Here is a 24,677-nt window from a genome sequence, read left to right on the forward strand (position 1 = left end):
CCTCTTACCTTCCTCAGCTCAGACCACTGTGCTCTATTCTCTGTCTCACATGAATACATTATTAATACCGCCATTCAGTGCGGTTAGGTTTTTCTTATTACATTAGTCCTTCAGAGTATAATGACTTTGGAAGCGCTTGAATTAGTGTTATGTGGGAAAATGAGTTGTCACTGTTGTCCCTGTGATCATCCCGGCACTCTTAGATAGTATTTCAGAAATATTAATTTATGGAATAATTCAAAGGTTACTTAATTGGACAGGCAGAGTGATAAAACCTGCCTGTTATCACTGTGATAGCTGTATGATTAAAGAGAAGCCTGGGCAGTGGAGGCTCTGTGGTGCTGTCCGTGGTGCTGAAACCTGCTCTGGTCTAACTTTTTGACTGTTCACCACATCAGAGCCCCTTCTTCAAAAATCCCCTCCACCTTTCAACTCCCTCACTATTCAACTCTTATAACAAGCTGATAAATCCGCAAAGATGAGCACACCCGGCCAATGGTGTCAGCAGATCATGTGTAAGGTCCAACAAATGTGCTCGCCATGCCACCACGTCACCACTCAGAGGCCTCTCTCTCCGACTAATTGAATGGGAAAAGTTGAGCGGCTCCTTTGCTGCCCTGATCCGTCACAGGTCTGTGTGCAAGCAGGATACAGTAGCTACAAACCCAGAGCGGACATGCCTGCAGGCGAAAGTCAGACAGATGGATCCTTTATATCTACCAGAGTCCTCTATTCATTCGGATCAGTTTAGTTGCCTCTGTGTCGAGCGGTGGGAGACAGGTGCCGGATTCCGAGTGGCTCAGGTGATGTGTGATGACGGAGCAGAGCTGTCAGGTCCAGATTCACATCAGATACATCCAGACCATGCAAGGCTACATGATGAATATTTCACTGGGATAAATCATGGATGAGCCGAGGCACCGTTCTGTTGATTTCACTGAGAGGGGAGAGAGGCAGGAAAACCTGGGGAGGTTTTTGACTGGCTGTCTACAACCTCGGGGCAAATGGAGGCAGTAGAAATATAATTGCCTTTAGCTATGCAGGCTGTTGTTTGTATCAAATGGAAATGCACCTCTACAGAGTCTGAGATCAGATTTATAGCATATGAATTTGACTCCAGCACCTGACTGTTCGACTCAAGTCCTCCACAGTGGACTGGCAGGAGAGGGCGGCAGTACGTGTAATGTGGGTGTGTGCCTGTATATCTTTCAGCGTGTGCTCACGCCCGCCTTCATGTGTGTTTGTGTGTCTGTGTGTAGCCGGTCTGTTTCTGCGATACGGTGTGAGACTGTGGTGTTCTCAGCAGCATGCTGCTGCTGGCAGGCCCCCGCTCTCTCTGCCATGAGGAGAACAGCTGCTTCACAAGCATGTCGGGGTGTGAGCCATGTCCCTGTGGCTCCCCTCATCTCCTTCACTTCTCATCCTGCTTGTGTGCAGTCACATAGACACAGTGCATCTGACATTATACCTCTCCACCCTCTCTGCTTATAAACATTAAAATTTCTCCCGGCTTTCACTTTTTTTTCCAGTTCTCGGAGAACTCCTGCTACCCTTTTGTTTCCACTCGGAGAGGAAACACAAAGTTAGTTCTAAGTTAGCCAAAACAGCGGCACTGGGGCTCCTGACCTCTAAACAAATTGAAGGTTACTCTGCTGCTTAATTAATGGCCCCTGCTGAAGCGCGCTCCCCCCATATGAAGAAGGAAGCTAAACCCCAGAGGCAAACAGAGCCTCCCCTCCTCCTGGCAGACTGATCTGTTCCTCAGTGCCTGCGACCTTTTCTCCAGGCCCGTCGCCTAGCCCACCAGCACGGCCAATTATCACAAATCCCCCGCCGCATTTGTCTTGCCATTTTCACTCTGCGGCCAAAGAGGCTTGCTGGCCCGTAGACTCCTGCAGCCTCCTAACCAGAGAAACGGAGGACCACAACAGGTATGTGGCGCTTAAATAATTCAGTTATCCTGAAAGGTTAGGGCTCTGCCAGTGAGGCGAATTGACATTCATCTTGCTCCGGAGTCACACGGAACGCTTTCAGAAGGAGCAGCCGACGACTTGTTTGCATTTTTTCACCTCCTAGATTGTTATTGACACCTTTATTTTCCTTCTGTGTTTCCACTGACTTGCTCAAAAGATCAGAGAAACAGAAAATGTGAGACCCCACACATGACGATATATATAACCATAGCTTGAACAGTCTGTGTGTGGAGAGCAACGCTTACGACAAACACAGATTCCATACACATACAACCAGAGTCCCGACTCTCCAAACTGGAAATCTCGAAAAACTCTCGCGGTAAAACGAGACTTCAGAGTAAACAAACATGGCCGACGATGAGCAGGAAGAATCAGCGATGATAGTTTTTGGACTTTTTACAGAAAATTCAGGAAGAACAAAGAACAAACTGACGGCGTGTACATGTTTCTTTATGCTCCCTGTTTGCTTCTGTCGTCATGGCTGCAGTCGTCGTGCTTCCTTCTTCAGTCAGCTTGCTTCCCCATTTGCTGTTGTTTCGTTCCACGTGACGATCCACAGCCCGTGTGCTCGGCTGTCATTGTCCCGCCACACAACAGGATAAGCGGTGATCCGGAAATCGGTGCCGCCACGGCGGCCTCCCGAGCAGATCGGGGGAAGTAAAATCACTCGTAACAGACGTCACACCACAGGAACATCTGGAGAGATCATCTTTAGAACCATCAAAAACTTTGTTTACGATTGTCGGAAGGAGGGAATTGTCTCTTAACAAGAGCAGGAAACAAATCCTGATAATGCCTAAATTCAGATTCTAACAGCTCACACAGCTTTTATTGCAGCGACGCCTGATAGTGATCTGATATGACCCTTGGTGTTGCACTTAGCATGCGTCTCTTCTGCAGCCTTCTTCTGTCTCTTCCGTGTTAGAAATAAGAGAGTCCCCGTGCGTAGTGTCACAACTGAGGCTTATTTGTGTTTACTTCCTGCCTAGAAAGCAGAGCAGATCACACTAAGTCTCCTCAGCCCTCTGCCAATCTCTCCGTCCCCGACTCGTGTAGAGCCACAGATCTGCCCGTGTCGCTACACAGGCTCTGGCGTGATGGCACAAGTGTGCACGCGTCTCCCAGCTTCCCAGAGAACACTGGTCACAGCTAATGACCAGAACTGTCCGATTTGTCCTGCCCTGATTACTCCTCTGAGCCCCAATTAGCTGTGGATGAGGGTTGACATCCAGACAGGATCACTTGGACGTGCCATAGAGGGAAAGATGACAGAGGGAAGGGAAGGGGAGAGGTAAAGGGGAAGACAGGGGGGCGTGTAGAGACAGAGGAGAGGAGCGAAGGAGCAGGAAGAGAGGGAGACTCGTTCTTTCAGCATTCAGTCACATATCGATCTCAATCCCGCTTTAACCAGCTACCACTCATCAACATACAAACCAACAGCTCTGAATGCTATTTCTATAATTGGCAATTTTCATTGTGAAAATCTGTCTATCTGTCGGAGTTAGCTGCATCTGGTCTGAAACGAGCTGATTTCTCTGCGGGGTAGAGATGACGAGACTAAGGACTGTTTGTGGAAAATATATAAGATAAAGATAAAGTGTGGGGCCGACATGCACGAATCAATTTACGATTTGAAGCGAATATTGAGGTTCTGGGAGCCCCAGAGGTATTTTATTATGGATAAAAACAGTGCCATTTGTTTCCCTAATTGTCAATAACAATCTGTGTTATGAACATCGTTTTCATTTGTGTCTTCCCGTCTCTGCTCTTCTTTTTCATTTTCTCTCCTCTCCTGCCTTTTGTTCTGACCCCCAACCCCCACCCCGCTCTTCTATCTGTCTTTATTTCTCTCTGCCACTGTGTCTCACCACGATTGCCGAGCTCTCTCCCCTCTGCAAGTTTTGAGAGAAAATCTCTTTCTTTTTTTTTTACTTTGCTCTCATTCTCTCTCAGTAGGGGGCAGTGGAAAAGTAACTACAAGGGCACATAAAGCCTTCAGAGTCAAACCAGACTTCTTTTAGTCTTTTTTGATCTGAATAGATGTCATATTGAACACACATGCGCGCACACTCGCCCGTCGGTGGGACGAGTCTGGCTGCTCCCCTCCCATCTCAAAACTCGCCCACGCAAAACCTGAGGAGACAAGAGTTCAAGAGGAGGAGGAGGTGAGAGGCAGCAAAATGCAGGAGGGTAGAAGAGGAGGGAAGGAAACAAGAGGTGGGAGGGGTGGAGGTGCTTTGAGAACGGGGGATTACAGTTAGAAGATTAGAGGTAGAAGATGATATCATTTGGTGGAGATGAGCGGGAGCAAACGAGCAGCGCAAATCACCCGACGTTAACGAGCTGCCTCGTAAATTACTGCAGCCGAGTGTCTGCGTGGAGCTGGATCTGGATCTGCGCTCTGCAAGGGAGGCATAACGCTTGTCTTAATATTATTTACTGCCCCCTCCCAATTTATATGGGCTGCCTCCCATAGCCCAATATTGGCCTCCTGTGGCAGCATCAGAGGATGTTTCCTTATAAGTAGTGGGTGGTTTTCGTCTGCCTGAGTGCCCCCTGTGTGGCCCATTCTAGCCCTCGTACACTCTGCTCGGGAAAGACTCCTCGGGTCGTACACAAACAGGGGAGAACTCAGATACAGAGAACCACAACAAAACAAAAAATCTCCCTCCCCAGCGGCCCCCTCAGATAACTCCAATTTGACATGCTGTTCCTCATCTCCCTGCAGTGCTCGCAGTGTTTACCTCCTGATGCAGAAACTGCAGCAAGGCAGGAATATTTAGTGATTTCATTACATTAAAATGTAGATTTTCAATCAAATGTGATTTTACTTTTTTATTCTTAGTGAGCAAAAATTCTTTAAACCATTTAAATAAATCCAGCAGGGATTAGAGCAACTCAGCTGAATTGAGTTTGTGTAAGTTAAACACTATATGTAAGATAGGGTCAGAGCTGCTGCTTTCAGAGTATGGAGCCAGTGCAGAAGAGCCTAAACCTGCATTCTTTCTAATGGCCAGCAGGGGGCGACTTCACTGGTTGCATCATAGGCCGTGTTCGAAATGCCGTGCTATACGAGCAGCACGTACTGATTTGGCCAAAATGTAGCATGCAGTATGAAAACAAAAGCAAAATGTGCAGTATGCAAAAAAAAACAGATGTCGTACTGATTCAGAAAAAATCTCCAGTATGAAATGGACCAGTCTACCTCGCCTACTATATCCCACAATGCAGCAGAAGGGGGCGCTCTAGCTAAAGAAGCTGCGCTTTGCTTTTGTCCAAACCGGAAACTGCCGCCTGCCGTAGCATGACGTCACCATCGCAAGAGCCAGTCATTTGTCATTCTATCTTGGCTTCAATTTTGTACAATGAGAGCAGATGGAGATGCATCGTCCGTCTTTATACTCAGTCATGGGTTGCAATCAGCAGTCCAATAGTATGACACCAAATGAAAACACGAGCCTACTTCAGAGTGGATTCTATATTTCTGTAAACATTTTCCTTTTGAGTTTACGGTCTTAAAGGCTTGTGTCAAGTCATCCCCAACACAGCATGATGTTAAATATGTAAATGATGGTCCCATTTAGAGTGAAGTTGACAATAAAGCAGGGTCTGCTTTAAGGCGTAGCTACCTGTGATTGACAAGTCGCCATTGACAAGTGTCTGCCTTTAATTCAGGACAGAGGCATAACAATGTGTGTCCACAGTGTCGTCTACGTATAGACACTTCTTGTTCCAAAAAAAATACGATGGCCAAAATAAAAACTTGAGGCTTCAAAAGGGGGTTCATTAACCAATAGGTGTGGCTCGGCCCACTTCTTTATACAGTCGTAGGTAGTAAGGTAGAGGAGGGAGAGAGTCAGGGCTACAGATGGCAGAGTGTTGTGTGTCTCTCTCCTCGTGCTCTCGCGGGTAGAGGGAGGGTGTGGTTGAGGGGGAAATATACATTCTGTTTTCGCCAGCAGCCCAGCAGCAGGAGAACGACTTTCATTGGCTGGATCCTAAATATTACATGACTTCCTGACGGCGGTGTGCTTGTCTGAGGCGCTGTCTGGCCTGGTATTAACCTGTCCGGATAAATCAGCCGTTTACCCAACTCTGTTCCTCTTCTCAAAGCCTCGAACAAGCCTCGTTTCCTCCCTTCTTCCCTCACTTTTCCTCCCTTTTTTCCTTTTTTTCTGTGACCCTGCAGCTTCACCTGTTTCTCATGCACCATTACTGCCTCTGGACCGCTTTCTCAGGTGCAACCCACTTTGTGTGTGTATGTGGAGTTACTCTGTGGTCCTCTGCCAAGGCCCCTAACGTCATACGCAGCCTGGCAGGTGACAAATAGTTTTTTAATTGCTTGCACCAGGAAAATCATTAGTCTCTTCCCTTTCCTTGGTGGGACCAGGCAGGACGTGTGCGCAATAATAATAGCCTCAGTCCCGTTTCCCGCTTCCCACTTGCTATTTTTAGAACAGGTATTTTAAGGGCCTCGCTGTGTATGCCTGTGTGTGTGTGTGTGGATGTACATGCAGTAAGGGTGGGCTAAATGGTCCAGAGGTGTTTTTCCCTGCCTGTGACGGAGGAGAGAGTGTGTTTGTCAACCCTGTTCCTGCCTCCTGAGAGTTTTTCTCATTGCTGTTGCTGTTCCCCAGCTCCTGGGAGCGTGCTGTTTGTCCCTGTGTATGTGTGTTTCCTATGTGTGTGTGTACCTCTGTGTCTGGCAGGCTCTGGCCCAGGCCATTGTGCTGTAGTGCATTACTGTAGCAATCCACCCGACACAGCGGCCAGCCAGATGAAGCCGTCCAGTTTATGGAGCAACCTGCAAACTCCAGCTGCTTTTGGTTGGGATTGTGCTTAGTGGTGAGATATAGTATTGATTTTCTCTCCTCGGTGCCCTTGCCATCCCTGCGTAGATATGCACCAGTGCTCAGCATCCATTCACGGAGAAAGGGGAGAGGAGGAGGAGGCGGAGGGGGGGCAGAGAGCCGAGGATGATGTTTATGTGACGATACTGACCCCATTCGTTCACATGGAAAAGGCGTGGAACGTGAGGCGGCTAGACGTCAGAGGGGAATTGAGTTAGCCCGGCTGAGATTGCAAGATGAACCCTGAATTAGATTTCTGTGTTATACAAGCATTTGTTATTATATGTCTGGGCGTCTGAGGGTGTTTGTGTGTCTGCGCTCTGCTATGGCTCTATTACACGTGTGGGTTTGAGTGCATTTGTGCAAGAGTGCATGTGTTTATGCTCAGAAGTCATTTGGATTCATGTTGTTGATGTTTGCCTGCATTTCTGTCCACATTTTTCGCCCTTGGTCTGCATCCCAGAGGGGAGTTAAAGGAGCAGTTGGCCCCCGGAAAAAGCCGCTCTCAGTCAAAGCTGGTGTTCTCTGTAATCAATAGAAGCAGTAATATTTGAAAATGGCGCCATAGCTGTGGGGAAAGTTGGACAGTTTGTGGTTTGGCCCATTCTACATTCCTACAACACCCAGCATGCATTGCGCCCCTCCCTCTGGCCCAGTGAGAGACGCTGGAGTGAAATATGACCGTTTCACTGCAGGCAATGGCTCAGAGCGGTACAGAATCCGAAATATGAGGAGATATACCGGCGATTTTGAACGAGACATGACATCAGAGGCGGGCATCCAAGATTGAGGAAGTGTAGTTTAGCGAGCTCCCTGGCCTCCGCCAGATGACGCCTTTCACATAGTCTGTTGGAGGTTTTCCAGGGCCCATTGGAGAAGCGGATAGCGTCCTCCAAAGGCACAGAGCGACATTGCATTATTTCCTTAACATAATGACATTAGCTCACCGTAATAGCATGATAGGACTGAGGTTGATGATTAGCGAACTGGCCTTTTAAGGTCATCACTGTTCCAAAGCATACAGATGTCCCTCCATGCCCTCTCTCTCTCTTGCCCCCGTTCCCTCTGAAACGTGGTCGAACACGTGCTCAGTCATTACTGAAACAGTTAATGTAAGCACCTCATTACCCAAAATCTTTCATACATAAATGATAAAACTTAAAAATCCTATTAAGCATCGTATGAAAAATATTAGTGTGTGACCTTTCGATGAATTTTAAGTGCGGTGCTTATAAAATGTTTAAGCGATGAAAAAACCCAATTGGACCTTCTCGACTGTCAGTGTTAATAATACCTGGAGGTGTGCAGTACATCAAACATCACGGTAACCACAGCTCTCGCACACACACACACACAGAGCTTCACAATACCATTAAACTTTGTGTCGTCAGTCTTCAGCAGCAGAAATGTAATCAAAATATTCTTCTCTTAAATCCCCTTTTCAATCCCTCATCAAGCACAGGATTTATTTTTCAATTCTGAAAGATTTTATGATTTTTAATAAATAAGACTCGAGCTGACGGAACATTTAATGTGTTCCCTGCAGGTCTTTGGATACCAAAACTATACCTCCTAAAGCAGAGTGTAAGGATTATAACTTTTTAGTCTGTTTTCTCTGGTTTTGTGAATAAATGTATCGAGGGCTTCACGCCTCACAGCTAGAAGGTTCCTGGTTCGATTCCCGGTTCAGACGTAGCGGGCCTTTCTGTGTGGAGTTTGCATGTTCTCCCCGGGCATGCGGTTGTTCCCTCCTGCTTCCTCCTACAGTCCAAATACATGCTTGTAAGGTTCATTAGTGACTCGAAAAAGGTTGTCTGTCTCTGTGTGTCAGCTCTGTGATTGACTGGCGATCAGTCCAGGGTGTAACCCCGCCTCTCGACCAATGACAGCTGGGGTAGGCTCCAGCCCCCCCAGCAACCCTGAACAGGATAAGTGGTATAGATAATGGATGGAAGTTTATTGAAACACTGAAGGTATCAGTTTCTTAACACTGTATCGATGACGCATTTGCAGCTCACACATGTAATCAAAAACTCACAGATGTGTCGAATGAGGTTGAGTAATTGTGTCGGAGTCAAAGCCACCATAATCACCATTCCTTTGACATTGTGTAAAAGTGAAGTGTTCATTAATGTTAGATGTTCTGTCAGAATCACAGCGGACCCTAGCATTTTGTTCTCCATCTCCTCATGCACATAACCGTCCTGCCTGATGTCACTGCCGCTGAATGCCTAATGTACCCGACGTTAGCGCTGTTTTTCTGAAGCTGAATGGCTCCTTTTGTGAATCAAGGTGAACACTCTTATGTAAGATGCTGATTTAAAGAGTCCAAGGTTTCAATTTTCCTCCTTGAGAAGCAAGAAAGAGATTAGATATGAGAGTAATGTGAAGAGGCATAATATAATACAGAACACAGCACTGCACCAAAACCAAAACCTAAAGCCTTCTGAGAGCTACGTTGGAAACAAAACACAAAACGCCTTTTATGTGCAGACGTAACAAAACAAAGGGACGGGGCTGGACATGAGACATCCTGTAGCTCCTGTCTGTTTGGCCACACCTGAATTTAAAGACATGATGCATCCATCCGTTATCTATACCGCTTATCCTGTTCAGGGGCGCAGGTCGGCTGGAGCCAATCCCAGCTGTCATTGGGCGAGACGCCCTGGACTGGTTGCCAGGCGGACAACATTTTCACACTCACATTCACACCTACGGGCAATTTTAGAGTCACCAATGAACCTTACAAGTCTTTGGACTGTGGGAGGAAGCCGGAGTACCCGGAGGGAACCCACGCATGCACGGGGAAAACATGCAAACTCCACACAGGAGGTCAGAACCTGCTGTATGTCCGGACCAGGAACCTTCTTGCTGTAAGGCGACAGCGCTAACTGCACCACCACGCAGCTTGTAGACAATATTCTCACTCAGAAGATGCTCTCTCTGTCTCTGTTGTGCACAAGCGGCACAATATTAGTTTGTGGCTTTTGCCTGCAAACAAGAAAAGCTATTATTTAACAGATTGTACCCGTTAGTTAATCTGCGGTGAGTTTAACTTACTAGCCGATGAAGACGTTCTACAAACCTCTCTCGTTGGTGGCCCACATCGGAAGTGTCACAAATTAAGGCGGCGGCTCGCCAAACAGCTGAAAGCCACTACTGTGTATATGTATGTGTGTGTATAATCAGGCTGCGTTATCCAAGCTAAGCAGCCCTGCGCTGGCAGTGCCGAGGCTGGGGAGACCCCGTCTCTTTCCAGATTCATCTCTCCAGCTTTGTTTGACTAAGTAGTGCCATGGTGTTGGTGTTGGAGAGGGCTGGAGTGGCGACAGCAGCAGCAGTGCAGCGTATGCGTGGGTTGCCTGAGCCAGTGGGGCTTGGCACAGAGACGCAGCATATGTTCATGGCCAGCTTCCTTCCTCCTCTCCCATTTCTCTCTCGTTCTCTCGTCAGCTCACTCTCAATAACCCTCATCTTTTTTTTTTTCTCTGCCTCCCCCTGGTTTTCCTTCCACTTCTTCTGCGTGTCCTGATATCACCCGTGGGAGACAGCATCGTAAAGTACGGAGATCAAAGGGTGTCCCCGGTGCCCCTTAAAGACTGCCACCCCTATCTTCTAACAAAGACACTCTCACACACACACACACACACACACACACGCACTCCTCTTTGTCATTTAGTCGCCTGGCATATGATCAGAGAGGATTCGGTGCAGCAGGTAATAAGTTGCGGCTGTGCGGGGGCTCTCTGCTTAATTTTTGATGCCTTTCCAAAGGTTGGTCACCAGCACCTTGGCCTCTCTTTGCCCTACATAAACGCTGGCTGTTATCCAAGCATGCCACAACCGAACCTTCTTTGAATACTCCTCGATATGGACCGCCATCCTGCCGTCTAGCGAAGGGTTAACTGTGTCCCAGATAGCCCCAACCAGCTGTTTCAGCCCCTCACACCTTCTCTCCTGCTGCCTGCTCTCCTCCCTGCCTCTTGGACCAGTAAATGAACACTCATTTGCAAGTTAGATAAATCCTTTGAATGTATTATTGATGCAAACAAATTAGCCTGTGGGCCCCAGACAATACCTAATGGAGCCTTGGCTTATGGGGTGAGGTGGTTTCCAGCGAGGGCTCTGTCGGTGTTCCACGATTGATGCCTGCTCTTCTGCCCCGTAATTATTTCTCCTACAAATTATTCAGCCGTTCTGATGCAGTTTGGGGTTTAAAGCAGTGCTACTGATTGCAGCCTATGTGATTCCAGGCCTCAACACAGCCACATTCATTAGTTTATTAAAGAAAAAAAAGCACGTGGGCAATTAGATAACTGGGATAAAGCCACCGAAATGAGGAGATGTGTTATTATTCAAGTTTATGCATGCTGCTCATAATTCACTGGGGTTTATGTTGCTGTTGCTCTTTCAAGGATATTGTCTTATCTGGTTGTACACAGACACATGCACACAGTTTAACAGCCTTGTATAAGCTTGTTCACGTGTTTACAGGGACTCAAACAACCGAGGCCCTTTCACAAATACGCGCGGAAACGCTGACCGAGTATTTGTGGCCGACACACAAAAAGTTCGGGACACATTAACACACAGATGACACACAAGCGCATGCATTTTATAGTAGGCGGCGATAGCACGGGCGAGGCAGTAGGCTGTAAAAGCACCAGAAGTAAAAGTGAGAGAGGAGATGAGAGAAGGAGAGGGCTGCCGTGCTGTCCTCGGTGATTAGGACCCGGTATTGATCAGAGGAGGGAGGGGAAGGCAGGCTGAGAGGGGGAGGGAAGGAACAGGCCCCAGGGCTCGGGCCCCAGCTCTCTGGTGGCCTCTGCTCTGCTCCGATCCTGCAAGCTGGCCGGGGCCATGAGGGGATACATCAAAGGGTCTTATCCTTCAATCCGTCCCATACGCACACACACACAAATGCACATATTAATGCGTGCACACACATTCCTCTGGCCCGTGAGAAACGTCCTGTTTGATGACATCATTTTCACTTTTGTTCCACTGTTAGACATCGAGGATCAGAACTGAAAGGTTTCATCAGGGGGTTAAAGTGGGTCAGAGCCTCCTGATATCCCATGAAGTCCTGTTTTGGAGTCCTAGCTTTTTCACTTTCTTTAACATGTTTTCATGTTATAACCCTTAAATATGGACGGTAGTACCTTGTATTGTCTTCTGTAGACACAACCTGGTCAAAACACCTGCTAACACCCGGCATTTTTGCTAAGTGGGAAGGCTACAATCGACATTCAGACCCGGATGCAGTAGAGACAGGTAATTATCGCCTCGTCTCCGATCGCCGAACGATGAGAACACAAAACCCGGGACGCTCGACACGTTAATCTCCGCCCCCCTTCCAGCGCGAGGCTATGACACCTGTCACTGTCCGAGCAGCACTCGACCATCGTTCCAAATTTGTCTGCGGCGAGTTTGATAAACAGATCGTATGAGTAATAGATACAATAACATCTTCACTGTTTGCTAACCCTGTTTCTTGGAGCGTTTGTGACGTCAGACAATGACACAGCAGAAAAGAGAGCGAAAGGAGGATACTTCACTAGCAGTGGGAAAAGAGACAATCATTATTTATCAGCGGGTCTTCCCAGGTCTGAAAAACCTGCATCAACGCGCTGATTTTGGTGGGAAAGGGGTATCAGACATGTTCCTGGATTAGCAGCCGACATTGCGACCATGGACCAACATGATTGTAACCAATCACAGCAACTTGGCATCTCTTTAAAAACTCCATTGTGCTTTGCTAAGTTTTAAAGTTAGTAAAGTTTAATGAAAGTTAAAGTTAGCAAACTCCTACTTTAAGTCATTTATATTTCCTTTTATAGTCCTGTACCCACCTACTGCAGGGTTAATGGGTTAGCTTCTTTACTAGGTAGGCTAAGTTTGCAGATAAGACAGAATATTGTCTGAGATTAAATATTAATGACTGAGAGCCATGCAGTGAGGAAAACTTGTTAACTTATTTAAGCACTAAAAAATTGTGAAAGAAGAGCAGGAGCAGCACAGCGATGATGTCAGAGGGCTGCGATTGGCTGATCACAATCCAGCAGCATGTCTTACACAGCAGATGCAGTGGGCCGTGCCCTGATGCTGACCTGTACGACGTATAGTCAGTCCTATACATTTTAAATTATACGTATCAAACACATCACAGAAGAAGGATGGTGTCAGAAGGATGATCAGATCAAATACACACTTGCACACATACTGTACATCAATCAGCTGATGGTGATGCTGTGTCCATATCCTCTCCCTATAGTATTCATGTTATATGTGTGTGTAGAGGAAGTCCTCATTACTGCGTACCCTCTCAGGGCCAGACCTGTGTTAATGCATTTTCTCCTCTTACTCCCTTTTTCTTCCCCCTCTCTGCTCCCCTCTCTCCCGGCTTTTCAGCTGACTCTGGGCTTCGCCAACCTTATTTGCCTTTCAATCCAGATCAATCTCCATCTTATCTACAGCGGCCCGAATCATAAACATTTCATAAGCTGACACTGACAGACACGGGCCGGCAAGGGCTCGTAGCACGCTGCCTGCCGAGGCTCCTCGAGGCCTGGACCGAGGAAAACTTGTCAAACTCGCAGCCACACACGCTGCAAACCTCCCGCACAGCTGTCGCTCTGCAAGACACACATGCGCACATACATAGAGCATGCGTCTGGGTTTGCATGTGTGTGATGTTTTATTCATAAGAAGGGGCATTCATCTCAGTGAGACACCTTTAACAATTTGGAGACGTGGTGTGCTTAACGGCTTAATGTAGTTGCCGCAATTTGGCTCTCCTCTGGCTGATTAACACCGGCACTCCAGTCCTCACCGTGCCTCGCCTCACAAAGGATTAGGTGTTATAAGAAACATGGCTTCCAAGGGAGTTGATGAATATTTCCCCAAATTTACCTGACATTTTCTGATTTGGGCGTCTTTCAGAAAACCCAAGCCTTTTCAATTTCTGACTCAATCTGAGCGCAAAAAGAGGTGAACTCAATCCAGGGGGGGGAAGCAAGAGTGACCTTGGATGGCTGCGTGTTCAAACCGCCACACATGTTTTCTAATGGAGGAAGAACACATTTCTTTTGTCTCCTCTTCTATCTCTTTGTCCCCACCTTTTAGCTAAACAGCAGGTCAAACTTTTACTGCGTGTGCGTGAGAGAGAGAGAGAGAGAGAGTGCTGCCAACAGTAGAGCAGTCAGCAAAGTGCCACCTCAGCACCTGTGCTTTAATGATTAATACCATATTGATGGTCTCAATTAATTTCCTATTACACCAGCAGAAGGCTGCGGTCGCTCTGTCTCTGTCATGGCCCTGCGCTTGTTTTGGGAAGCCTCTTTGTGGCAGCTGCTGGATGGAGATAGTACGCTTCTCACTGCCGCGCGCACACACAATTTCACAGACAGATGTACCAAACATGCACACACACAATCGCGCGCGCTTGTATCTCACGGAAACACACGCGCGCGCTATTACACGCTGCTTTGCTCCTCGCGTTTCACACACTCGCACACAGATAAACAAATAAAACGTAACTCTGTCTATTTGTTGGATCATTTTTTTAAAAAGAGGGGAGGGGGGGGTTGCTGTGTTTTAGTCGCTATGATCAAAAAACTCTTCAGAGCCCCAGAGATTCAGCTCTACCTCTTTGTGAAACGCGCCGCAGCAATTTTACAAACCACTACTCTCACCTGATTGTGTGCCTTTGGTGTCGCGTAACCCCCCGTGTTTTGCATTTGAACCCGGTGTGACACGCCGCGCAGGCCGTTCTCTAAAAGCCTATGCTTTGCCTCTTGCATAATCTCCTCCCCTGCAGCGCTGCTACATATTTGTAACAGTGTGTAAGATACTGATTTATTCCCATGATGATGATGTCTCTCTCTCTCTCTCTCTCTCTCTCTCTCTCTGAGCTGTGATTTGATAACACATTTCCGTGACCTTAACTGTCTGTGGACCTGCTCCGCGGATCAACTCGCAGTCAACACTGCCCCTGCGGAGCGGCCGGGGAAATGCGCGTGTTTGTCGATCAGATTGGCACACTTCTGATTTCCCCCCCCCCTCCTTCTCTCTCTTCATTACCTTTTCATATCCCATTCACTTCTTCTTATCTCTGACCTCTCCGTACTTCACCCCATAAACGCCTCTATCTCTCTTTAATATGCGCTGTTAATCTCAACCTCGTTCTTTCATTCTGCCTCGCTCTTTATTTTTTCATTTTTCATGTGGACCCAATACACACTACGGGTTGCTAGGAAACCATTTGAGCATTTTTTTCTCCCAGGGGCAGACGTTTGATTACCCATTTGTATGGGGTGTGTGTGTGTGTGTGTCTCTGTGTGTCTCTGTGTGTCTCCAGAGAAAGGTCTTGCCAAGCTGAGCTCTGGGGCTGCTCCAGTATCCAGCCCAGTAATAATAATGAGCCCCTCACCATGCTTGACAGAGCACACAGGCTCAGCAGTCCTGTGGCCATTGCTGTTGTCATTGTGCGTGAGTCTGTCGATGCGTGTGTAGCGGGAGTACATATCAACATACATGTGCGTTTATGCCCGCTGTAGTTTGTGCTTCGCCGGCTCTGTTTTCTGTTACAACCTCAACAGTTGTTGATGCCGACAACCGCTGTTATCTATTGTTGTTCAGCGGGCCGTTGCCGAAGCAGATAGCGGCCAGGTTGGACCGTCTTGCTGCTGGACACACATCAGTCCTCCCTGTGTCTCCCTGTTTAGAAATGCACCAGCACATCTTTCTCCCCTGGCTGCTCCTGTGAAGTCCTGATTCGCTCACAGACGCGGGCAGAGGCACATAAATAGCACGCCTTGTCGACTGGCACGGGGAGAAAGACGACGCGCACAAACAAATCAGACTCAGCGCTGATATGAAAGGGAGCGCGGGTGGGGGGGGGGAGTACAGAGAGATGGCATTAGCTGTGTTTTCCCTCCTCCAAATGAATTGCACTATGCCCCCGGAGGAAGAGATGAAAATGTGAGAGCAAGCAAGTGGAAAAGACTCAAAGAGAGCCAGAGGTTGAGAGGTTATTTTGAGGCGGAAACAAAAGAAAAGAAGCATGAGGAGAGAGCACACGGTTAAATCCTCCCTGTGTCTGAGAGAGCTCAGTAACTTCCTCCGCCTGCTTTTGTTCAAGCGTGACTCTGTGTCACCTGGATGGACACTGAATATTAGGATCAGTGCCATGGGCTCAGCCGAGGCCATTATAGCAGCCGGATGGGCTCCTGATGGCCTTTTCTCTGCCCGCCCCTGGGCAGCGTGGCCTCTCACTTGGGACCACCACAACTAATGGAGAGGCTAGCGAGCTCTGCGAGGGCCTTAGGAAGAATAAGTAGGCTGTAAAACTGTGAGTTGAGTTGTGGCAGCTAAAGGGGCTTCAATGCCTCACTGCCCGCCTTACCGCCTGACTTACTGCCTGCCTGCTTGGCATCCAGAATGCTCCTCCATATTCAGCCTCTGAATGCTGGCCTTTTGCACTTTTATTGTAATGCATGCAGATGCTTGGCACAGCAACAAACACACTCCACCTTTTACTGTGCTGCACTGCACAAATAAAAAAATTCAAAGCAGGGAGGAGCCACACACACACACACACACACACACACACACACACACACACACACAAAAATAGAGGAGCACTCTCTCGCATACTCACGCGCAGACATGTCGAAATGTGAAACGCTCTCACATATGCACAATTACACACACTCGCGCACCATCACGTGCATGTGCGCACACACGCGCGCACGCACACCGGGCTCGCATTCCCCCACCCAGAGTGAAGTAGTTCTGCCCCTCTAAGCTGAGTTATTTAAAGCCCCGCTCTCAACTCCATCGGAGTGATTATGTGCTCCTGAATTAAACATCACAGGCCTCAGCCCCTGGCTTCCTCTGAAACACGCTCAAACATGCTGGCCTCTTCCTGTTCCTCAAAAGTTCCAAGTTCTGCCTTTCATATCTCCCAGCCTGTACACTAGGTAGTGGAGGTAAAGAGGTGGAGTATGAATCTTCCCCCAAATCAGGATCTCCTGCTGTGCCTCCTGCTTTGCTATCACTCTCAAAGACCTTGGACAGAGGCAATCGAGGCAATTCACATTAAGAAACCTTCAGTAGACTGGCTCACACTCCTGGATTGGTATCCACCCCGGGCATCGTTTTAGCCTGGCACTCAGGCAGCGTTGTAGTTGGTGGAGAGCCGGGTGCAGTAGAGGGTGAACTGAAGCAGTTAAGTTGAGCGTTGACTCCAGACACCCCAATTAGGGTGTCTGTATTCCAAACTGGGAACATTTAAAGAAAGAGTTTGTCATAGAGGACCTGGAGAGAGAGGGGGAGAAAGAGGGTTCAGACTGGGGATTGCTCTGCTACCTCGACAGGAGCTCCGGGCTGTTTACTGCCTTTTTGGGAGGGTTTGACATGTGGTTTTGTTTACCTCGGTCTGAGTGCTTGTATGTGAGAGTGTGTGCTCCCGTGCATGCGTGTGTCTGTGCCTCTGTGTATGTGTCTGCACGCGGCGCGGCACCAGCCAGCCGCCCCCTCATTCCTTAACACACCCGTCGGCAGCGAGCGATAAAGGTTCCAAACAAAAAGGAAGAAGAAGTCTTGTGCCTCGTGGAGGTGAACTTGCAGCACCACAGAGGCAGTTGACCTTGAAATGAGCAGCGGTGTTTGGGGACAGGCGGGGGAGGTCGGTGTTTAAGAGTGCAACCTCAGTGCCAGAGGCCAGGAGGCTGCCTAATGACTGGCACACCCTGCCATCCATCACTATGCCACTGCCAGGCCAACTGCCCCCGCACGGCCGACGGAGCAGGGCCTTAATAACCTCTCATACCCGTTCAGCGGACCACAGCACACGACATGAAACACATGCATATCGTACGTGGGGTGATCCATGTGCACATAAAAGCACACGCACACGCAAAGATGCACGCCACAAATTGTAATCCGCACTGCGAGCACAGACAGCATGAATATGCAGTCAAAATAGCAGATGCACTCAGACTCACACTCACAGCTCATTGCGCTCATTCTGCATGCAGACTGATGCCAACAAACATACAGAAATGTGCCTCTAGACACTCATTCACATGCTATTTATGATTTAATGTAGGCAGACGCACAAACATGAAGGCATAGATACATCTACAAACACTAACACACACACCTCCCTTCTGTATTCCTGCCTTGTTTGTGACAAAACAATTGACTGCTCCTTCTTTCATGATAGTTTGTATTGAAATGGATATCCCTGCAGCCTGCTCGTTCAATTCTCCCATGAAGAACTGTCTCATTCCTTCCCTCCTTTGCTTATTTTCCCCACATTCCTTCCTCAGAGTAAAAAAAGCAGGGCTTTTCCCGTACCTGAGCCCCTGTCTGCTCTTCTTTTTCCGTCACTATGACAGGCTTTGAAGCCCCCCATTCCTCAGTGCGGGTTATTTTATCAGAGAGGAACAAGGTTTCCCCCCCTGCACTCCCTGGCTCATCCACGTTGCATGAAGCATCCCCTCTCAATTAAGAACCTTTCATGTTAATGGCGTCCTTATCGCTCCTGTGCACGGGTTGTGAAAGCGAGGCCTGCTATGGTGGAGTACAACCATGGAGCAGAACTGCCTGGCTGACAATATAAGAGCTGTTCCTCTCATTCTTCTTCCTGTCTCTGTCTCTCTCGCTCTCTCCGAGTATCTCTAACTCTCTCTCTCTTATTTCTCTCTGTCTCTTAATGAGCTTTGGTGTGGCGCGTGGATTAGCGGCTACATGGAGGTTCCAGTACGGCGGCAGGGGTCGGGAGACTCGGCGAGACAGCGGACACGATACTCGACCGCTCAAACCAGCTTCCACCAGTTTTGTTCTCAAGTCTCAGTTAGTTAAATCTCAGCCGCAGCTCAACGTACACATTCCTGAAGTAGAAGGTCATTGTATCTGTCTCCTCCGACATTTAGCTCCGTCTGTGTCCTCAGCCCCATTAGCCGCGCTCTCTCTCTCTCGCTCTATCCCTCCCTCCTTGTCTGTTGGAGTAGAACAGGGTGTATGACTTCAGGACGAGGTAGGCAGTCACTGAGAGATCGTAGGAGCACTGGCTGCCTCTAAGTGCGTGGGTGCCAGAGAAACCTGTTGCCTGGCTACAACAGCACCTTTATCCTCTGGTTGCGATGGCGATGTCCTGCATATCGCATATGCAAATGTGTGTGCGAACCAACTTTTTCACGTGTTTGTGTTAGACTGTTTGTGTGCATGACTGCGCACATGTGTGCCTTTGTATGCTGATGCGTTCGTCAAAGACGGAGAGCGGAGAAAGGAGGGGCAGGAAGGCGCTCCACCACCCACTCAGCAGGCCTTCCGCCCCCATGGCTGACTCCCCAAGACTCCGCTAGTAATTAGCTCAACATCTATCCATCTGTTCTAGGGAGGCGCAGTAAACATTAACACAACACAGCAACATCAAGACGCTGGCTGGAGACGCGCTCCATTTTTACACACGATACATTCATGCATTAAGAGGCCTTAACATGTGAACGCCTGGCACGCACGCTTTCATGTGCGCCAACATGCTGACGTGCATTTATTTATAGGCTCAAGCGCGTATGCACACATGGTAGCATCCAAACGCTTTACAAACAGCTCCACACACGTGCACACCACAGGCTCCTGCAGCCGTACCCCGATTCCTTCCTTCCACTGCGGGAAGCGAGGCTGGAAAGCTTCCCTGAAAGCCCCCACATGGGAAACGAGTGAAAAAACAACCAAAAGACTACATTACACAATTAATCAATAAGTTAATGAGATCTCATTTTCTCTGGAAAATAGTATCCAGGAGAAAAGAAAAAAAAAAGTTCCCCCTCAGCCTTTTTCTCCCCCCTTTACTCCTGGAGAACCGACTCCTGATATTACACTGTGGAAAAAGAAAGCAGCCAGCAGGAAATTAAATTAAATTACCATCCTGATAGATTTATGTGATGCTTTACATTTTCATTGTGTTGTTTTCCTCCTCGAGTGGAGGTGGGCTCCAGTTTGGAGAGAACTGTTAAACATGTTGTAAAGTGAGACGAGAGAAGCCCAGGTTGGGGGAAGTTTCAAGCAGACAGACTCCTAATAGTAATGCACGACGAGCTGTAAAGCATCCACACGCTCCCCTTCAGATTTAGTGTGTTCATAATTGTGCGACTGTGTGTGTAAAGAAACATCTGTGAGTGTGGGTGTGGGAAGGAGGAGACTGTGTGTGTCCATGTGAGTGATTGTGTACAGCTAACCCCTGTGAGTAAATACATGTCTGTTACAGTATTCTAATGAGTTTGTCCTTGCTCACTCTATTTGCATGTGTATGTCTGTGCGTGTGTGTGTTTGCACACTTTAACGCCCGAGCTGTGTGTCCATGCATATTCACTCCCACCTGCACCCATACATCCACATACGTTTACTCATAACTGAATGAAGCTGTCTGCATTTGGCACTCTCATTCCGGGTAAGGATTGAGGGCATCTCTTGGCTATTGACACAGCTGGTGATGCCATCTGGGGGGCATCGCACACACACACACTCACGCACGCACACAACGCCCCTGTGCCATCTCCATCCAAACAGGGCAGCAGTGTCCACACCGATGACAGGGGACAGGGTAAGCAGTGAGATAACATACTGTGATGCACAGCTCCAGAAGCTCCCTGTAGAAGTGATGGAAGGAGGTCGTCTGCGGTCCTTTGACTGCTTTGCACACAGCTTGCTGCTGATTCCTTTAAAGTTATGACCTCGAGGATCTCAGTTTCGCTCTCTTTGGCGACACCTATGGTGGTAAACAGTAACTGCGGGAGCACACTTCCAGAGACAGTGTTGCATGTGTGACGTCCACGGTTGGCTCCTGTTGTAGCTCTTGATTTTCCTCGCTGACGGTCGCTTTCCTTTTTAGACTGTTTGCCTTCATCTGAGCATCGAATTTGTTTCTTTTTCTTTGGATTTTCACTTATTGTTGAAGTTGTATCTGTAGTCATCCATCTTTTCTTTGTTTGTTCAGCCATAGTAGATTACTGTTTACTCGCAACACTTGCAGAGAGCGGAAAAGCAGCCGCTTAACTCCGCCTACCCTCTCTGGCAGACCAACCACTGCTGGGTGATGGAAAACGTGTTCACAGACACCCAGTCTGTAATACTGCAAATGCAAAGGCTTTCATCAGTGGGCCACAGGCTAAATTACAAAAGTGTTACCTCATTCGGTGATAGATAGTGACTCAACAGACATTTATTTGAATGAACGATCTTCGAGACTTTAATCATGCTTTTATTTTGAAGTAATGTTATTGTTTAAGTCTAAGTTTTTATCACTGATTTTACAACAGCGTTTATTTTGTCGTATTTCAGCTTTTTACAGATTGTTTTGTTCATAAATATTCTATTTTTATTGCCCTTTTTCCCTATTTATTTTTTTCCCTGGTGTTTATTTTACCTTTCACTGAGTTTTATTTACTTATTTCTATCATTTTAATGTCTTATAGATGTTACTTTTTCAGCCTAGCAAAATTGTATTTATTATTCTCAATTTTTTCTCTTATTTTCCATCAGTTTTGCTTAAATAGTTTGTATATGAAGCAGTCTGGGCGTCATGTTTGTACGACAGGCGCTATACAAACAAAGCAGAGTTGTTCCTTTTCAGTGACTGCACAGACTCATTCGGATGATAGTCGGTATATTTGGGATGTTTCTTCCAAAGACGTAATTGTTCCTTTGTATCTGTGTTCCCCTCAGCCACACCCCTGTCTGATGAAAAGGGGGAGAAGGAGCGCGGCAGAGGGCTGATGTAGTCGTAGATTAATGGTACACACTGAGAGGGAGCACAGACCTACAGTAGCAGCGCTCTTGATTTATTTGCCACTTAGTACTGATGAAGCTTCAAACTGCAGTCACACACACATGTTGTCACCGCATTTTTCTCTATCAAGGTCTTCGGTGGTTTGTCGATTTTTGCGTCTTGTTTAGACGCGGGTGCATCCACGCATGTAAGTGTGGCTCTGTTTGCCCTTTTACTTACATGCATCTGGCATTTCTTCCCCCATATGCAGTATACATGCTCATATCTGGCTGCCTACAGGTCAGTCGGAATCAAAGAAGTAGATCCTGCATGTGTGTTAGTGTTGGGATGTTGTTGTTTGTGTGTCAGACTGGCTGTTAAAAATAATTTGAAACAGGAACATTCCTTCGCCATGCTCGGCAATCAACGCTTTCATCATAACAGAAACGAATTGATATTACTCACACCAGCGCAACATCCCTTTAAACGCTACCTATTACTCATAAGCTGTCAATTTAGGGAATTTGCAGAGGTAACCCGGTATCAATTTGCAGGCGGCAAATTGTTGAGTTTTGACTTGGTAAACACAGGCGGAGTTAATTGAGGGCATCGACTCATCATGTGGGAGGACTTGACAAAATGCCATAAGTGTGTTTCATGCGCGCACATAGTAATTATGACACATATGCACATACAAATACACACATAAACGAGCACAAACAGTCATTTGGAGGAGCAGAGATACAGATAGTAACATAATGAGGGAGATTATTGTCAGTTTCTGATCCCAGATTTGTTCTGCTCGCTGGTCGTGTGTTTGGGTTTTGCGTTAGCTCTTTTGTTCTGTTACAATCTGAGCATTGTACTTCTCACCAACCAGCTGATGTACTCCACATAAAGCTTGTATAGTATCTCTTCAGCTTTAATTATTCCTAAATGCTCGATGACTTGTTGTAATGCTACGACATCAACTTAAAATGTGCACGCACTTCCTGCACCACGCCTCTTCCGTCAAGCGTGAAGAAGCCTGCGAAGATGTCTGCAGTATGGCAGCTTTTGGCCACTACAATAAGAGTAGGCATGATATCAATTCCACCAACATGCCTTCCTCGTATCTGTGTGTCACTATGGCTCTTTGCAATCCTAAAGAAACCATGCTTCTTTAGCAACACTATCCATTATGTAATCTCCTCTCCTCTCCCTCCCTCTCTCTCTCTCTGTTCCCCGCAGAACCCTGATATTGTGCTCGTCCACTATTTGAATGTTCCAGCCATCGAGGATTGTGGGAAACCATGCGGTCCGATCCTGTGCTCCATCAATACAGACAAGAAGGAGTGGGCCAAATGGACCAAGGAGGAGCTGATCGGCCAGCTCAAGCCCATGTGTGAGTGTTTTAGCACGTTCATGCTTTAATGTCTCATATAAACAGTTACGTCTCCTCTAAAAGGCCCTTAATAGTCTTTACGTGTCTATTTGCATGAAAGACTGAACACACTGTTGTTTTTGTCTGAGGTTGTATTGTCTGGTCCTATTAGCTGATAGCTGGTACACTAAGTGCCCTCAGCACCTCAGTCAGAGAGCATCCTCGGCCAGCTCTGCTGAATGAGTGTGTTTTCTTCCCGGAGCCGTCTGCCAGTCACGGGTCAAAGTTCACCTCTTCCCCTAGAACCTCTGGCACCGCTCCGGCCCGGCTGAGAGTGCACCTCCTCTGTGGCCCGAGAAGGAAGCCGAGGCACAGGAGGGCAGCAGGCTGGTTATTGATTCATGTTAGTGCGTGGGAGCAAGAATGTCTGACTCACCAGAAACCCCCCTCCACCTCTTCTCTGTCTCGCCCCCCCACCTTCAATGGATTGATCCTTGTTGTTATCAGCTTTACTAATGCTCTGCGCGAAGTGTTTTTATGAGTCTCCACTCCGGCCCAGAGATTGAGGCAATGTTTTGGAAAAAGCCCGGGTTCGTCTGATGATGATAATCGCCAAATGGGGACCTTGTGGGGCATTGGAAATCTTTCACAGAGCTGTTAAGACGCCTCTAACAGCCAGACTGTGATTTGGGTGTGTCTGGCAGGGGCCGGTGACTGATATGCCGATGGCCAATTATTGGTGATGCGTCCAGGTAAAGAGGACCCTGTCAGCAGCTTTGCAAGCACACACGCGTGCCGGCTGCATACTGACAAGGCAGTCCAGACTATCATCTCGGCTATATTGTTATCCTCCTCCCTGCTCCACCTGCTATCAGACACTTTCCAACATAAAGCCTTACCTCAGGACAGCCAGTGAACAACAACAGCCTACTGTATTCATTACGTCTGTGGCTTAATGTAAAAACCAAGCACCATTTTCAGTAATGCGTAAAGTCATTAACTTTGGGAGTTGTTGGGACAAAGAGGATGAGTGTGAGATGCCTTCTAGCTGCCAGGCTACATGAGGGGGCTACATAAAGAGTAAAAAAAAAATCCCTCTACTGCGTTCTGTCTGTGCTTTCTATCTTTCTTCTCCTCCTCCCTGTTCCCTCTCTTTCTCCTGGACCAGCCACTATGTCAACACAGGCCCAGCGATGGAGCAACAGTGCCACCTAGTGGCGCAAAGAAGCAGCAACCATCCATATGTTAGGAGGAAAGACTAGCGATGAAGTCACTCAGTATTATCCATGCATTATTTAATCTTAAATTATACATTAGCTCTTACCATACAGTGCATTTTTTTCCCACACTGACCTATATCTTAGGAATATGCGTGCACAGGGTCTGCATGTCTCTGCATATAGCAGGACTTCTCTGATTTCACAGAGGTTTTATAGATTAACTTGAAGGACAGATTTACCTTTACGTTCATCAGGGAGGTTTAAAAGTTTTTAAAAGCAGAATATAAGATTGCAGGACTATATATGACCATGGATTATATTCAGCATGTGTGGCTGTATGATAAGACATTGTTAATGATAGTTCCCATTTCAAAAGCTGCTTTCTGTCAGCACCAGCTCCCTTAGTTTAATGTCAAATCCTTATTTCCTCAGAACATTGTCAACTTTTTGCGATATAATTGCCCTCTTCAGTCTTCCTTTTTGTTATTCTCT

The 24,677-nt window shown here is 47.4% G+C and overlaps 1 protein-coding gene across 3 annotated transcripts in view; it reads left to right on the forward strand.

The window, feature by feature from the left end:
• camta1a (calmodulin binding transcription activator 1a) overlaps positions 1-24,677 on the forward strand; it is a 335,172-nt gene that overhangs the window by 276,980 nt on the left and 33,515 nt on the right. For all 3 annotated transcript variants that reach the window (XM_069659849.1, XM_069659850.1, XM_069659851.1), the window contains exon 7: positions 22,833-22,986. In XM_069659849.1, the coding sequence (XP_069515950.1) occupies positions 22,833-22,986 (154 nt within the window). The remainder of the gene's footprint in view (positions 1-22,832; positions 22,987-24,677) is intronic.

Source organism: Semicossyphus pulcher, unplaced genomic scaffold (genome assembly GCF_022749685.1).
Source record: "Semicossyphus pulcher isolate SPU_LCO1_2020_fin unplaced genomic scaffold, fSemPul1.0.p SCAF_13, whole genome shotgun sequence".
In the NCBI taxonomy this organism is placed as follows: domain Eukaryota; kingdom Metazoa; phylum Chordata; class Actinopteri; order Labriformes; family Labridae; genus Semicossyphus; species Semicossyphus pulcher.